General features: G+C 60.9%; 1 protein-coding gene across 3 annotated transcripts in view; it reads right to left on the bottom strand.

Annotated features, from left to right (window-relative positions):
* MACROD1 (mono-ADP ribosylhydrolase 1) overlaps positions 1 to 17404 on the bottom strand; it is a 147579-nt gene that overhangs the window by 120497 nt on the left and 9678 nt on the right. For all 3 annotated transcript variants that reach the window (XM_058526580.1, XM_058526578.1, XM_058526581.1), the window contains exons 2-3: positions 16214 to 16315; positions 15515 to 15628 (exon numbers count right to left, since the gene is read on the bottom strand). In XM_058526580.1, coding sequence (XP_058382563.1) covers positions 15515 to 15628; positions 16214 to 16315 — 216 coding nt within the window. The remainder of the gene's footprint in view (positions 1 to 15514; positions 15629 to 16213; positions 16316 to 17404) is intronic.

Below are 17404 nucleotides of genomic sequence, written 5' to 3'. Positions count from 1 at the left end.
AGTCCTCCTGAAAACTGAGATTACAAGCCCAAGGCGAGGGGCCGAGGGGCCGTCGCCAGGGACAGGCAGGTCCCAGAGCGGGCCCGCCCCCATCAGCGGCTCCCCGGGGGCTGGCAGATGGAACCTGTCACAGGAAGACACGGGAGATGTGACCTTGGCGAGGCCGTGGTCCTCGGGAAGCTGGCGTGGAGAGACGCTTGGCACGTCCGGGCTGTGCGCCCGGGTCTTCTAATGAATGTGCTTCCTTCCCACGCAGCCGCCCAGATCTGGAACTTTGTAATTAGGGGGGATTTCCTAAAGGGGCGCCCATCTGTGAGAGGCAAGGCAGCGTGGCCTGACGGTGCCAGGCACCAGACAGCTGTCACCAAGTTCCATCTGCACTTATCCCCATTTTCAAGCAAGCAAACCGAGGTCCAGACCTGACGAGCTTGCCCAAGGCCACGGTGAAGCTTAGCATTGCAACCAGGTCTCTCCAGGCTCCTCCCACGGCCCCCAGTCCTGGCTCCCCTGACCGGGGGCCTGTGAGCCTGGAGAGAAAGGCACGGGTGAGCCCCCACCAGAGATCACTGCAGGGAAGTAGGCTCCCCAGGCAGGCCTCCTCCAGGCAGCCTTCCCTGACCTGCCCACTGCACCCTAGATTCCCCGTCAAGGCACTTACAGCCTGTGCTGTAACCCTGTTGCCCCCACTATACACCTTCACACAGGAAGGAGGGCTGCGCCCACCCTATCTCAGGGGCCGGAAGGAGAAGCCTGGAGGAGGCTGGGCCTGCGGAGCAGAAGTCTGGGAAGGAGGGAGCCGAGCTCCAGGCTGCCGTCTCCCCCAGGCCCGGCTCTCCCGCTGGCCGACTTTGCCCGGGGAGGCACAGGAAGGGGGGCGGCGGGAGGAGGATTCAAGGACTCGGAGACCCAGATTCCCGGGACCACAGCTGTTTGAAGTACGACTGTGCTCTCCCCGTGGAGCTCCGCATCAAAGGCGGCTCCGCTGTGGTCCGGCCCCGCTGTGCTCCGCAGAGAAGGGTGGCCCTCGCGGGGCAGGCACAGAAAGGGCGTCTGGGCCCTGCACGAGCGGCCTGCCACCTCCCCCAGCCTCCCTCTGGCCTCTCTACTCCCGGTGCAGCAGGCCGAGCCACCTCCGGCCCCTTCTGGGATGCTGCACTCGGCTCCCCCTTCCTGACCCTCCAGAAGGGTCTGCCCCCAGGGTCGGTCATTACAGGTGACTGTGCAGCTCCCTAGGGTGTCCCAGCTGCCTGCGCCCCGTCTCCCTTGCTCCCCCTTGCAGCCGCAGCACCTGCTGAATGAATGAATGACTGTGCTGTGGAGCACACGGGAGGACGTCTAACCCAGGTTGGGGAGGTTCCTGGAGGAGGTGACATCTAAGCCGGGACCTGGAGCCCGACCAGAGTCAGCCAAGTGACAAAGGGAGGAAGGGTGCTCCTGGCAGGGGGAAGAGCCCGTGCAAAGGCCGGGAGGTGGGAGGGAACATGCAGCTGTGAGACCCCATATCGTTTAGCTGGGCTGGAACGGAGAGGGCCGGAGAGGAAACCAGAAAGGGCAGGAGGGGTGCTGGGGCCAGACGATGTGGGGGTGCCACCCAGAACGCCCACAGGGCCAAGGTCACGACCAGGGCAAGACCTTCCCCAAATCAAGAATCCCAGGGATGTTGGAAGGGCCAGGGCTGCACAGCTCTGGGGGTCCCCATTTCCACTGTGGTCTCTATGAATACCCCGCCAAGTTGTGCAGCCCTGGCACCAGCCATGAGGTTGCACAGAGAGACCTGAAACCCAGAGGCACCGCCGAGCAGCAGGAAACAGCACCCACCCCGCAAGAGGCCACAAAGACCTCAGCCACAGCCCAGGAAGCGTGCGGACCCCCAAGGGCGAGGGAGCTGGGGGCGGGGTGAGGCTGGGAGCCAAACCCCCAGGAGCATCTCCAGTGGCAGACATGCCCGGGCAAGCAAGGGACACAGAGGTGGGGGTGGTGACCCTGCTGAGACTTACTGGGAGCAGAGAGGAGTTCTATGCATTTTCTGGCATAAAGCAAGTATTTCTAAGCACCTACTATGTGCCAGTTTGGTGCTAGGCACTGGGGGGGAGCCCAGGAAAGGCCCGTCTCTGGCGGCTGCCGCACCACACCTGCGGGTATCACTACTCCAGCCTCCGGCCCCAGCGGTGACGAACAACGTCTCTTATTTCAATTAGCTTCTTCTTGATGACTAGTGAGGTTCTGCATCTTTTCACTTGTTTACTGGCCATTTGTTTTTCTCCTCTGGGAATTGCCTGTCCATGCTTTCTGTCCATTTTTCTTATTGATTTGTGGGCACCCTTCGCATATTAAGAGAGGAGCAGAGAAGCAGCCTTCTCCTGGGGCAGACTCTCGGGGCCTCCTTCGAGGGTCCTCGGTCCCAGGAAAGGGAGGAGGAGTTGCATGGGTTTCTGGATGCTTCCAGTGAATCTCTACCCACACACACACCCAGCTCCCAACAGGCCAACTCTGCTGGAAGATGAAGCACCTTCTGCAGGTGGGAGCCGCTGCCAGGTCTGCATCTCAGCTGGCTGATTTTTTACTTACACTGAGAAGTCTACACTGCCAGTGGCCGGCAGGGCGCCCCGATGGCACCCAAGGGGGGCCGGCTGCTGCAGCTGGGTGTCTAGGAGGAAGGGACGGCTTTCTCTATCCCAGGGCAGTTGGAAGGGGACCATCCGACAAAAGGGGCAGGTCCCGAAGCCTCAGGCTGAGCCTCCCACCAGAATTCCAGGGCCCCCCTGGCGCACCCCATCCCCGCCCTCCCATCCAGCTACAACAGTAGGGAAAGAGTGACCCAGGCCCGGGAGGACCCATCGGAGCCCCGCCCTCTCGCTCTGCCGCCTGACCTTTTAGGGCCAGAAGCATCCCTGCCGTTTATTTTCCCTCCAGCACTTTCTGTATTTTAGCAGACAAACCACGCAGGCCATAAAACTGATTTCCAAAGCCTGTAAAGGCAATAACATTTAAGGAGCCAGGAAAAATAAAGCCCCTGCTTTCCTGGAGGAAAGGCTGCCAGGAGCCCTCAGGGGGGCCCTTTCTGCAGCTGGGGGGCGGCCCAGGACCAGCCACATGCTTTCTGCACCAGGTGGTAAACGGCTCGGCACGTGTCCTGAGGGGGTCACGGTGGCCAGGGAGGCTGCCAACTGCCTGCCTACCTCTTCCCGACTCCCCTGCCCACGGGTGCCGGCTCCCCAAGAACCAGGGAGGGTGCGTTGGCACCCCGTGCCCACCCCCCGCCCATCGTCCGCTAAGCTCCCAGCAGAAGAGCCAGATTGCAGATGGTAGGCCACTGTCCTGGTGCCAGCCAAGGTCACCCCACTGTGGCCAGCGCAGGAGAGGCTGCCCATGCTGAGGGCAGCCTGGTGGGCATCCTGGGCGGCCAAGCTCGCCGTCCTGCTCTGCACCACACTGAGGCGAGCCCTCCAGGAGGGCAAACAATGCGGCCACGGAGGCGGCCACCGTGACCTCTGGACGACAGAAGGGAGATGGGGTCCCCACGGGGCCTGGAAAGCTCAGCTCTCCCCAAAGCTCTTCAAGCACACCCCCATCCCAGGCCGACACCACGCTCACTGATCAGAAGCACACCTAGAACGACAAGTGTTACCACTGTCCACTCCCCCTCATTCATTCATTCACTCACTCACCCACTCATTCATTCAATCATGTGACACAGCGGAAAGTACCAGGATACACAGTGAGAAGATCTGGTTCAAGTTTCCTGACTTGTCTGGGGACAAGTCACTTAATAGCCCTGCATGGCTTCCCAACCTGAAAAGTGGGAATATTAAAAGCTACCCCCCAGGTCATTATTATTATGATTATTCTGGGCTCTGAGAGTTGCCGGACGAGAGTGGGACCACTGTGCTGCTATGGGGCAGGAGGCTGGGCCAGGTATGAGGGCAAAGCACAGAGGAGCAGGCCCTGCCAGCCAGAGGGGAGAGGGCCTGCCTGGAGGCAGGGGGATGGACCAAATGACCCCAACAGTCCTTCCAGCCAACAAAAAATGCCACCTTCAGGGCAGATCCGTCGTGCAACCAATAAGATGCACAGACAAAGATGAGGGAGGGACCCCCTCCATACCCTGGGCCTGTGGGGGCCCCCTCTCAGAAGTCACTCAGCCTCCTTCTCCTCCAGGATTAAAACACATCATGACATGGAATTAGCCACCAGCTCAGCCTGCGGCTTAAGCACAAAGGGGTGGCGAGAAGTGAGGATCTTCCTACCAAGGGCACCCCCTGCAAAGGGGCCCCCAGAGTCTCTGTGGGAACAGCAGGGGTGGGGAAGCAGGGTGCCAGCCCATGGGAGCACTGGGGTGGGCTCCAAGGGGCTCTAGAGGGGCCACGGGGCTGTGAGTCGGTATTTGCATGGGGAGCGCCCTGTGGCTCTGGAATTTATGCAGCTGCCTGTGTGATTCCGAAGGCGAGATGAATCTCCAGGCTGCTTTTCTCAGCAGGAACAAGTCTTTCCTTCAAATCGATGGTGACACATTTTTAAACTCCAATATTAAGGAGGGAAAGATTTTGCCAGCCCCCCGAGGGCAACTCTTATTAGCCACTGACTCATCGGAGAGAAATCGCAGTGGCAGACCCCAATGGGCCTGGGTAAGGCAAGAGGGACATGGGAACAGACAGTGACAAATAAGAGGGCAGAGAGGCCTCCCAAGTCGGGAGCAAAGCCATATGGAGGGAGGTGAACTTAGAGGGTAAGACTAGAGGGGGCTCTGGAGCAAGGTATGAAGCGTCTGTAGGGGAAATAAACTGTTGGTAAGGGTAATAGAGGGAGAGAATGGAGAAAGAAGGGAGAGAGTAGAAGGAAAGAGAAAGAGGCATTAGGCTGAAGTTTAAATTGATTTCCAAGTTTGGAGTTATAGAAACTAAATCTTATTTCCCATTTTGCTATGGCTTCCAGGAAGCTCAAAGACACATTTCATGTTCAGTTGCAATAGACTTGCTCAGCCTAGTTTTGAGGTGTCATCTGAGCAGGGCCAGGGGAGGCACCAGGAGCCAAGCCGCCCCAAGCGGCCACTGAGAGCATCAAATACAAGGGCAGGCATGAACCACGGTGCCTCATTAGATCAGGCAGCAGCATCAAGTGGCAGGTGGCAGGCTGAGCAGAGGGCCACAATCAGGAGCCAGGCAGGAGGCTGGCAGGTTGGAAAGCACATGCTAGGGTGTCCAGACCCAAGGGGTCCCGGCGTGGCCAAGAGCACGGGGCACGTTCTTATTAGATGCCCAGGGTGGCGTCCTCCCCTGTCACTTGTGTCTCTTTATTCCCATTTTAATGGTTCCCCGGTTTTACTGCACCTATTTTTCAGTAGAAATAGGTGGATTAAACATTTTTAAAAAATCAATTCCAGCTCAAACGCCCACTTCCTCGGTGATAAGTCACCATTTATTGAGTTCCAACGACTTGTCAGGCGTTTGCACGCATCGTCTCCATCCTCCCAACCACCGTCGGAGGGGACATCACTCTCCTGGGTTTACAGATGAGAAAACTGAGGGTCAGAGGGGAGGTGTGTCCTGGTTAAGGTCACAAGAGCTCGTCAGCGGCCACGGCAGCACTGGAATCCAGTCCTGTCCTGTCTGTGCCCTGATACCCCCATCCCCCACTCCCCGGGACACCCTGGTCCCCTTCCTCCAAACTGCAAGGCTTCAGCGGCAACCCGCCCCGCCTTCCCTCGACCCTCAAGGGGGAAGTTCCCCACCGGCTGCCAGGCGCTGCCAGGCGGGATTCAGCTCCCTTGACAGTCAAAGCTGCAAAGCTCCCGTGGCGAATGTCAATTCTGGGCCATTTGCTGTGTGGATTTGAACACATTTGTGCCTGTTCCTCCTCGACATCCTCAGCAAGGTAGCTCTTGCTTTTCAATGGGACGTGGCGTCGGATGATGTGGAAGCCGTCCGTGAAATACAGCCAGGCGGCAATAATACAACAGACGCGAGCCCCGCTGGCAGGGAAGGGCCGCCAGCGGCCTCTCTCCCCAGGGCTCCGCCGTGGCGAGGCTCCTATTTTCATGGCAATTACGACGTCGAGGAGTGGAGGAGGCATTGATGGAGAGGAGCACGGTGGGGACCACTGTACAAGGACCACCTGTTGCCCCTGGGAGCGCGCTGCAGCTGATGGGGTTTCAATCAACCAAAGTGGGCGATGCCACTCTGGGTGTCTGGGTGGAGGAAGGCAGGCCAGGTCCCCCACCCGCTCGGCCCCACCTGTGCTCGGGCCTCCCACGCCCATGGTCAGAGCCAGCTCTGCATCCCCGGACTCACCCTCCCCCGGGTCTGCTGCCCGCCAGGCTCCCGGTTCCCGACACACCCAGGGGATATAAATAGCTGCGATCCCTCCCTGCCCCGTGTGTGGGGAGCAGGAGGCCCCCACTGCCGTGCCCCCCAGGCAGCCCGCCGCCACCCGAGGGTCCTCGGCCAGGATGTGTCGTTAGTCCCTGCACTTCTGTGTCCCTCCCCGGGGGCTACCGTGCGGGCACCCTGGGGCCACCCCATCACGGATGGGCACCGGCCATGCGCTGAGCCCCTTGTCCGGGGATGGAGACCCGGGGTCTGTGACCTGCCCTGCCCTCCAGGGGCTCCCGTCTAGGGGGACGGTGAAGTGAGATGCTTCACTAATAACAACAATGGTTATGGTCCACTGAGCCCCTACGGCGTGTAAGGCATTACAGGCACTAACGCATTTTTTCCTCAATCCTCCCACGAGGCGCACATGTGGAAACTGAGGCCTGGAGAAGCAGTAGCAGAACCAGATTTCACCCCAATCTGTTCTGTGGGCAGCCACGGCCCTGGCCCCTGGAGGCCTCCGAGGCTGGCCCATGCTGCACCCCCGGGGGCCTCCAGCCCAGGCCTGGCCAACCCTTCCAGGACAGCTGCTCCCTTTCAACAAGCGTTAATTGAGACTACAGGGAAAGGGGGCCAGTGATGGTGCCGCTGCAGCCACGTGACACAGCTGAGGAAGCATCGGGACAAATAATTTGCAAAATAAATAAATGAGCCCCCAAGGTGAGCTTCTGAAACACAGGAAGACCCTGAGCAGGGGAGGGGAAGGTGGGCTGGAGGCTGCAGGGGGCCTGCAGGGCAGCCTCGGCTCTGCCAGCTCTGCCTCGGCAGATGGTGGCCAAGCCCTGGGAGGGAACGCTTCAGTCACCCGGACCCCCAGGGAAAGGGACATCCCAGGCCTGCCCCACCTCCTGCCCCGCACAGGCTGTTCCTGTGTAACACACACACCCTTCCCAACGGAAGGCAGCAGACACTGGCAGTCCTGCCACAGTGGGGAGGGAGGGGGCCTAGCCTGCCTGCCCTGCACCCTCACAGTCAGGAAACCCCAAATACAACAGACTGGCGGTCAGGAGGGGGCCCCTCCCTCAGCCACCCCGGGCCCAGCGGGGGCTCAGTTCCCCACAGGGAGGACAGGACGAAGGTGCCCTCAGCCTGCCCAGCAGAATAAGGGACCATCTCCCGTCCCCAGCCCAGCCGAGCACTGGGTACACAGAAGGCTCCTTGCCACAGGTCTGAGCAGCCCTCCCAGAGAAGCAGCAAGAGCAGCGAGCACAAGAGCCTGGCATTTCTTTCTTTCTCTTTTTTTTTGCTGAGGAAGACTGGCTCTGAGCTATGCCCATCTTCCTCTATTTCGTATATGAGGCGCTGCCACAGCATGGTTTGATGAGTGGTGTGTTAGTCTGCGCCCGTTTTTGAACCTGCGAACCCCAGGCCACTGAAGCAGAGCACGTGAACTTAACCACTACCCCACAGGGCCAGCCCCCTGGCATTTCTCGAGGGTTCATTCTATCCCAGACACTGTGCTGAGCATTCCCCACGAACCGTCTCCTTTCAAACTCACAACCACCCGAGGGGTGGGTCCTAGGGTGCCCTTATCCCCATTTTACAGACAAGAAAGCTGAGGCTCAGAGAGGTTAAGTGACTTACCCAAGGCCACACAGCGGGTACACAGTGGAGCCGGGACTGCAGCTCCCACTCGCCAAGTCCTGTGATGGAGACTCTGGAGCAGGTGGGGCTGTCTGGGGAGCAGGAGGTGAGGAAAAGGGGCCGGCTCCTTTCACACTCCTTTAGGTCATGCTAGGTCCCCAGGCCCGCCCCAAGCTGGGACCAGGCCAGGCCTCACCGAGGAGGCCCCAGGTCAGGTCTGGAGTGTGTCCGAGCCCACCCCAGGGGTCTGGAGAGAGCAGATTCCACTCAACACCCCCACCACCAGCGATGTCTGCACAGTGCTGGGTGCTGAGAGGAAGGGAAGGGGACCCCACGTCCTGGGCAGGGTCTGTGGCTTCCACGTGCTTCGCCACGCCCCTTCACCTCCCAGGGACACAGGGTGTCCACCCGTTACACGGACGGGCAGGCCACAGGCCACAGCCCCCAGAGGCAGGCTCGGCAGCCCTCTGCCAGCGCTGGCGGATCACTCCGGGAGAGCGGGCCAAGGGCTGCACATCCAGCCTTTTTCATGCTTGGCCAATTTAATGGTCCCCATTAATTTCAAAACACACACATTCCCACAAGCTCCGGCCTCCTCGGCCCAGTGCTCGGCATGGAGAGCATACTGGGGACACGGACCGGCACACAGGTGTGGGTGCGGAGGCCGGCCCGCCCCAAGGACGGGCAGGAGCCAGACAGTGTGCTCAGGGCCGCTCAGCAGCGGCGGGGGGGCAGCGGAGCCCTGACGGGTGTTTTCTGACCGTGTGTCTGTCGTGATGGGGAGAAGAAGGCTGGGAGTCAGGCTACTTTCCCGCTGTGTGACTCTGAGCAGGTCACCGGCCCTTTCTGGGCTTCCTCTACAAGACTGTGCTTTGAGAGCAGGCACAGGGTCATTGAGACTTGTATCCCCACAGCCTCACATAGAGCCACGTACCTCACAAGCACCCCACACGTGTCTCCCACTGTCCTCATCTGTAAAATGGATTAGCCACTCCAGCCCCGACTTCTATGACCAATCACGAGGGGCAGGGTGGGGTCTGGGCTGGGGCAGGAGGAGGGGGCCCAAAGGGGGTCACTGGTTCACCCGGGCCCTCCCGCTGTCTGACTAGCTCTCAAGGGCATCCGATCACTCATTCATTCAACAAACACTTATCGAGACTCAGGACAAAGGGTCGCTGGGTCCAGGGTCCATGGCCCACCCTCACGTTCCTTGTGGAAAGAGGGGAAGGATCTGGCTAAAAAACAGGAGACTTGGCAGAAGAAAGACCTTGGAGTGGAAGGACCTTCCAGGGTCCTCGAGTCCCGCCCACCAGCCAAAGCTGGGCTCGCTGGACCAGGCCCTGCAAGCCCTCAAGGGAATCTCAATAATTCAGGAGGGATCCATCATTTATGAATTTATGTAACCGCTTCTCGACCTTGTGGAAATGAGCTGCCCTCCTCTAGCACTGGTGGAAATCAGGCCTTGGCGCTGCCTAGGGTGTTCTGGGCTTGCTAATGCAGGGAGGGGGCCACCTAGACCCCAGGCTCCCAGTTGGCCCCCCGATCCACTCTGCCCCTCACCCCCAGACTGGACCCAGAGAGAGCTTCTGAAAAAGCAAATCTGATCATGTCCCTCTTAAACCCCAAGTCCAAAAAGTGAGGGCTTGATTCCTGGCTCTGCCTTTTACCAGTGCTGTGGCCCCGTGCGTGCCTCAGTTTCCCCATCTGTAAATGGGGGAACTATTAGTGCCTGCCTCAGAAATGAGGCTGTGTGTGCAGTGTGGGGGGCAGTGCCTGGCCCCCGAGGGAACACTCAGTAACAAGCGGCCCCCAGGCCAGAAGCAGAGGCTTGTGGGGGTGCTGGGGCCAGGGGCTGGGACACAGGACCATCAAGTGGGCCACGCGAGCTGGAATCCACCACGCAGCCTCGTGGGGCCAATGCTCCCGGACCAGATGTTGGCCCCATCTTTTCTGCACTGACCACTGGCCGTGCCAAACGCTCGCCCCCTTCTCAGCTTCCCTGCAGTGGGGACAGATGACAACACACCCACTCTGGGGACCCATAATTTTCAACCAGAAAAGGGAACAAAGAAGAGGTATCCTCACTCACCCTCAAAAGAGGGATTTCCTGGAGGCCCCGGAGTCTGGCGAACATCCCCTCCCAGCGCCACGACTGGTTAGCTGTGTGACCTGGTGCAAGTTGCTTCACATCTCTGGGCCTGTTTCCCCACTGACACTGTAGGGCTGATATACTAACACCAGGAGGCCAGGAGAGGTGGCATCGGGCGTGAATCCAGCCTAGACCTGGAGGGAGACCCTTAGCTCAGGACTGGCCACGGCTCATTCCAAGCCCCTCAGAGCTTCCCTGAGTCCCACTTGCCTCATCCCTCCTTGCCAGCGCTCTCCCTCTCTGCCCCTGGAACGCTCTTGTCCAACTTCTGACTCAGCTCCCCACTTCTCAGCTCCAGCGCCGCCTCCTCCAGGCAGCCTTCCGGATTTCCTCCCACACCTGTGGGCAAGACTCCCACCCCTCATACACTTGGCTGTCACATATCTCAGCCCACATTTGGGATTGGAGATTGTGTCTTTTGCAGCCCAGGGCTACCCCAGTGTCTGGTGCACAACAGGCTCGCCGAGTACATCTCTTGAATGAAGAAAGGCCACGCACCGAGTTCGAATTCCAACTCGGTCAACTGCAGAGCTGGGGCACGTCATCACCTCTTCCTCTAAGCCTTGGTTTGACCACGGAAAACGGGGATCAGAGTCAAGTCCTGCCTGCCTCGAGGGGATGCCAAGTAGTCAGCACCGAGGAACCGGCTGGTCTCGCCCGTGCTCCCCGGTGGCCAGGGCCCAGGGGGGACCTCCGCTGCTCACAGGTGCCCTTCCACCCGTGCCGCACCCCCTGCCTGCCTCGGAGGGGCCGCTGCTGTCGGCGGCCGGCAGGCTTCAGCAAAAACATTTAAATCGGAAGTGACAGATACAGCGATTTACGGCGACAGTTTAGCGTCAGATCACTTCCCACAAGGCAGCCGGCATCCCTCGGCCCCCCTGCCTGCGAGTCCATCAAGGCGGTCTCTAAATCACTGACTCCAGCGGTGGCCCACGGGCAGCCAGGGGGCCGGGCCCCTGGGGCCCTCCAGGCAGCAGAAGGGGTGAGGCGAGGACTTGGGGGGGAGGGCCCCAAGCGGCTGGCAGATTTTCACAAATCAAAGCCCGAGACTTAAGGAAACAGAGAGCCACTTCGTGCCTTCCTTTAAATAAATAAGCGGCTCAAAAAACTCCCAGCGAGGCCGCTTGTCGCCATGAAACACGGCTTCCCGCCCGCTCTGTGCGGCCCGCGTGCCCGGGCCCCTCAAAGGCCCCCCGACCCGCCTCGCCTCCCGCCACCTCTCGCAGAATTAATTGGTCCCTGCGGCGTCGCGTGGCACTTTGTTCAGTACCCACTTCCAGGGCTTTGTCACATTATATTCTACTTAGTGGCTCTCGCTCTGGGCTTCCCAGTAACAATTTACTGGGGGCCTCGCTCTGGGCCAGGCCCGGGCCTGAACGCAGATCATCCTTACCCACCTGGTGTGGGGAGGATGATGATCCATTTCTCAGATGAGGCAACAGAGGCCCGGAGACGGCAGCCCCGCCAGCAGGAAGGCTGGGATCGACTGGCTTCCAGCTTCCGTGCCCATGGTGCCCACTCGCTGGCCTGGGACGGCTGTGAAGTGGAAGATTCCTTCCGTCTTTGCACAAAGCGTCACATTCATCCCTCCGCTGTCCGGTTATGTCCTGAAGGCCAAAGCCAGTGGCCGGACCCCGGGGCTGGCCGAGAATGGGGGTCTTTGTGCTGGGACATTTCCTGCCTGGGACTCTGCCGTCTGTCAGGAATGAGGGGCCCACAGGCGCAGGCCTGGTGAGCTGGGAACCTCAAGGGCATGGAAGTGACCCAGTCAAGGTCACCCCGGGGCACAGAGAAGATGTAAACACTCTGGAAGCTGGAGCACTCCCGGTGGAAACCCCCAGACCCTAGCTTTCTCTGGGGAAGACACCAGGCACAGCGCCCCCCAGACCCAGCTGGGGGGTCGCAGGCCAAGCTGGAGAGGCAGGCAGTGCCCCCGAGAATCTCCTGCGCCAGAATGGGGCCTGCAGGGGCTCCCTGGCTTATGGGGCCAGCGTGGCAGCCCAATTTAATTAGGATGGATGTGGCGTGCCCCCGTGGGCAGGAGCCGTGGCCAGTACAGATAGCGGGAGCCGGGACGGTCGGGGTGCTGCCCGAGCAAGCAGCCTCACCCGGCAGGGCTAAGGGGGGCCCAGGGAGGCCTATGCTGCGCCTGGGGACGGGGTGGGGGGGTTTGGTCCCGTCCCCTGTGACCTCAAGCGCCGCCACCCACCGGCCAGGCAGCCCCCTCCATATACCATATAACACACATCATATGACACACACACACATCCACCATCATATACACACACCACACACACACCAATCACATCTCAAATACCAACAAAGTGGGGTAAAAAATAGTCCTGGACTTCAAATGCCAGGAGACCAGCTGGGAAACAGTCTGATTTTCCAAAGTCCGGGGGGAGGCGGTGGGCGGAGTCCCTCTGTGGGGAGGAAGGAGCCAGGTGGGCAGGCAGGGAGGGCACCCGGCCCCCGCCCTCTCCAAGGATCCCCAGGGTCCTCCCCAGGGGCCGGAAGGATGCCTGCGGCCGGGCCCAAGACTAAGGCTCTTCGGGATGGAGGGGGTTCTGGGGGCCCCGACCCCCCTTCCTCTCACAGGCCCTTCCAGCTCCCCTGCACGCCCCCCCCCCCACGGTCCCTGCAGCTGGAGTCAGGCCGAGGCAGCACTGACACCTTCCCCGCCCCTCCCCATCCGGCCGCAGGGACAAAAGGAGACCCCCCCCCCCAAATCCAGAAGCTCTCAGCCAGGCCTACCCACCGACCCCCGCGGGGCCAACACTGCCCCTGGCTTCAAAAATAAAAATTTAAAAATTCCCACCAGGAGATAATTGCGGCCCCTTTTCCCCATTGTGGCGGCCCGCGGTCGGTGGAGAGAAGCAATTATTCACGGCTAATGATTATAATCAAGTCAAATAGAATTTAATGGACACGTATTCTCTTCCTGCTTGAAATTTTACATATGAATTAAGCGCATATGGGTTTCACGAGGCGCGGACCAGATTTATGCAGCCCCAAAAAGGCCCGCGTTGCCGCGACTTTTATTCGGCTAATAAACAGGCTGATTTATGGGCTCCACTGGGCGGGAACCGAGAGCTCTGCTGCCCCCTGGTGGGCGGCAGGCCCCGTGGAGCCAGGGCAGTGGGGACTCCCGGGGATGAGGCCAGAGGACCCTCGGGTGTCAGCCCGTGCCAAGATCACCCAGGACTCCCCAGGTCAGACCAGTGCCAAGGCCACTGGACACTGGGGCCGGGCAAACGCCTGCAGAGAGGGCCCAAAGGGGACGCAGGCTCCGTGTGGGAGCCGGTGTCCAGGACTGCCTCAGCCACTCCCTGGGTTCCAGGTGGATTCTGGGTCCTTTCTGATGTGAGACTCTTTCTAGAAAAAAGGAGATCCCAGGAAAACACGCCAAGAGGTGTTAGGTAAACTGAGGCAAGCAGGGGGAGGCGAAAGCTGCTCATCTGTGGGAGGTGCCCAGCATCCCGTGGCATTCTGGGACAGGGTTGACGCCCCGAGTGACAACGGTGGCATCGATTCCAGCACCAACAACCATGGCAGGTGCTGAGCACTCAGTTCTGCCAGGTGCTGCATGAGCGTCACGGTTCTCGAGCATCGTGACAACCTGGTGGGTGGGTTTTCTACCATCTCTACTGTGTGAGGAGGAAATAGAAACCCAGGCAGGTACACGGGGAAGGGGAGTCCCTGGAGAGACACCGCAAATGCCGCCACCCCCGGCCCCGGCGCAGCGAAATGAAGCCAGGACCGAAGTGCTCTCCTGAGCACATGAGAGGCTGACCGAGCCGCCGCGCTCGGGGTCCGGCCAGGCACAGGGCACTTAGCGAGAGCCATTAATCAGCCAGCAGCCCCGCGTGCGCCTCCAGAGCCGCCACCTCGCTCCATCTGCAGCCCGCCGATGCCCCGCCTCGGGCCCACGCCCTCCCTCCTGGCCGGCCAGCCGCCAACCCAGCCGGGAAGGAGCTGAGAAGATGCCCCACTTTTCCTTCTGGCCACTTCGCAGCTCAGCAAGGAAAGTGCCAGCAGAGCACCTCCTACACCCTTGCCAGGGACGGACAGAGCCAGGGGCACTGGGCAGGGCAGCCCCACGGGCCTGTCAGACTGTCCCCTCAGCCAAGGCCCAAGGCTCTGTCCTTCCACCCCAGCCAGCCCCTCCTGGGTCTAGGCAGCAAGAAGGCCCTTCTCCCCTGGGCCGCTAAGACATCTGCCACCCAGCTCGGCTGGACTTAGCCCCGTGTCTCCCCAGATGGACTCGCAGACCTCGCTGCCTCCCAGCGTCCCAGTGGCCCAAGGGAAACACAGCAGGAACCCAATGGTGCCTCGCGCTCCCTCTGCTCCAAGTCTTTGTGTGACTGGTCACCTGTGTGCTCAGATGGGCGATGTGGGGGAGGGGACACCCGTGCCACTGCACAGCTCTGCAAACATCGGCGGGAGATGCACAGAGCAAGGCCACGGCCAGATATGCAACCCAGAGCACAAACAAGCGGGCCCGGAGCGGCTGAGCAGCCACCACTGCCGGGTCCCATGCGCCCGGTCACTCAGCACCGACACCACCGTGTCCCGGAGTCACCTGGCCACTCCACTCCTGGCCAGGACTGGGGCCAGACACAACGGCTGCAAGCCCAAGGGTGAGACGAAGGAGACCTAAGACGCTCCTGGGGAGCCTGAGACACACAGCGGGGGGCTTCCCTGTCAGTTGGCGCCCAGGTCTCCGGACCTTTCTCGAAGAAGAAGCAGCTCCTTCTTGAGATGCTCGGCAACCACAGTGAGGGATTCGGCCCCCACTCGCCCTTGACCCATGAGCCACCTGTGCACCCGCCCCTGACACCCCACTCCTGACCTCAGCCAGACAACCACCGCCGGGGAGGAGGGCAGCCACCTTCCTCCTCCCCCAAGAGCGGGGAGAAGCAGCAGGCTCCTTGACTCTTCACAATAAACCCCCAAGCCAGCAGAGCCGCCATAGGAAGCTGAGCGCGGGGCACAGGGCCTCTGTCCCCGCCTGTCCCCCACAAGCTCCCTCGCCCACCCCAGGTCCGCAGGAAGGCCGTGGTCAGGGGCATTGGCAGCCCCCGAGGTCGGACCACCCCGTTCTGGCCTCCGCCTTCCTGGCAGGGCAGCCCAGCACAATTCCAGCCGAGCTCTCTCCCTTCCCAGCCGCTAATGGATCTCAGAGCCGCTCGGGCAAGGTGCCCCCGACACAGTGGGCTGGGATTTCAAGGGGAGAGGAGTCTGAGCGGCCGACACGCTGGGCTCCCGCGGCACCAGCAGGCCAGCCTCGTCCGGTCACCCAAGCCTCGCTGGAGCCAGAGGCCATCCACCCGTGCCTGGAATGGCAGACCAGAGCAAAGGCGACGAGGGGCTACCCGGGCTCTGGCTCAAACGGCCAGAAGCCCCCACTCACCGGCGTTGACGATGGCGTCCACCTCCAGCTTGGTGATGTCGCCTCGGAACAGGGAGATCTTCTCATTGAGTTGCTTGTCCTTCTTGTACTTGGGGTCTTCCACCTTCGTGGCCCCTGGAACAAGCAGAGGTGGGGAGTCACGGAGAGGCCCCCACTGCAGTGACCCACCAGCGCCCACAGCCAGGCGCGCCTCCGTCAATGCCTCCACCTCCAGAGGCGGCCAGCCGCGTGGTGCCCGGTGACACTGGCGGGGACAGCCCACACTGATCAGGTGCGTACTGCATGCAGCACACACTGGGTCTCCTCTACTCTTCACAACAACGTTACGTCATCCATCCCCATTTGACAAACGTGGAAACCGAGGCCCAGGCGGGTTAAGTGACTTGCCCGTTACTGGTTACCAGGACTGCGATTTTCAGGGTGCTTACCAGCACGCCCCACAGCTTCAAACCCCAGCTCTGACGACCGTGCGATCGCGGGTCCAGGGCTCAGTTTCCCAAAAGCATAACGCGGATAAAAATTGAACCCGCCCCAGGCCGTGTTAATAACTAAGACAGGTGCCCCGTGCCACGTGCCCGCACAGAGCGAGCACTCAACAGTGCTCCTGAGATTCTTCCTCTTGACCTCGTCCCTACGACTCTCCCGAGACACGGGTCAAAGTGCGAAACAGCCGGCTGGGCCTCCCCGAGCAGGGCCTACCTTTCGCCGTCTCCTTCCAGGTGGGGATCTTCTTCAGCCGGATGAAGTCCCGGCAGAAGTAGTGTTCCTCCCGCTGCTTCTCACTCAGGCCCTTCAGAAAGGCTGCAGGGAGGGGTGGGGCGGGCAAGACGGAGAGTCAGGGGGGCAGGGAGAGGAGCAGTCCGCGAGGCTCCCCCACCCGCAAAGCGCTCCCCGCCTCACGGGGACTCTGGCCTCGTCCAAGGATGCAAACCAGCCCTACACACGTCCATCCTTCCCACAGGGACGCGGGGAGGGAGGGCCACGCCACCTCTGTCAGAGCCTGGAGGCCCCCAGAATGTCGTGCCCCACACTTTTTGTTCAGGAGGGGAAACTGAGGCCCAGGGAGGCGGAGGGCATCTCTCAGGCACCACAGACGTGAGTTCAGAATTCAACTCTGCCACTTCCCAGCTGCTGCGTCCACACCTCTGGGTCCCTAATTTCTTCGTTTATAGAATGACGGCCCTGGCAGAATAATTTCAAGCTTACTCACGCATGCTAAGGCCACGCAGGTTGGTGGCACTGAATCAGTGACATTATCAATCTGTTACATCATCAATCAGTTACATTATCAATAAGTTACATCATCAGTCAGTTACATCATCAGTCAGTTACATCATCATTGTCATTATTTGTAGGCGGCAGGACACAGGGAGCCAGGACAACTATCCTCAAAGAGCCACAGAGCCAAGCAGAGCTGGTGCCTGTTCACGACGTGCCCCCCAGCACTGGCAGAGGGCTCCCCACGGACAGATGCCCTGCGGCGGCCTCTCCAGCGTGAACCAAGGGAGCAGCTGGAACTGTCCCGACTTCCCAGATGAGCAAACAGGGGTTCAGGGAGGTTAGGAGGCCACACGTGGTCACGCAGCTGGTGAGTGCGGCGCGCCCATCCGCTCACTGGGCTGGCGCCCCTGCTCCAGCCCGGCCGGGCCTGGCCCTCCCTGTGGGCAGCACCAGGCAGAGCACTGAGCCCCCACTGGAGGCTTCTCGGCCGAGTGGCGGTCCGGCTCGCAGCTCGCGGGCTCCCCCTGCCGGCCTGAGGCCACCTGGGCAGCCAGGCTCGGCTCAGCCTTGCTCCCCTCCACTGACCACACGCTGCCCAGACGGAGCAGCCCACGCTGACCCCGGGGTGGGGGCAACAAACACCAAAAGCCACAATCAAGGAGCTCAAAA

Source organism: Diceros bicornis, chromosome 31 (genome assembly GCF_020826845.1).
Source record: "Diceros bicornis minor isolate mBicDic1 chromosome 31, mDicBic1.mat.cur, whole genome shotgun sequence".
Classification (NCBI taxonomy): Eukaryota; Metazoa; Chordata; class Mammalia; order Perissodactyla; family Rhinocerotidae; genus Diceros; species Diceros bicornis.
Note: the sequence above shows the minus strand (reverse complement) of the source record. Positions and strands in the feature narration are given on the sequence as shown.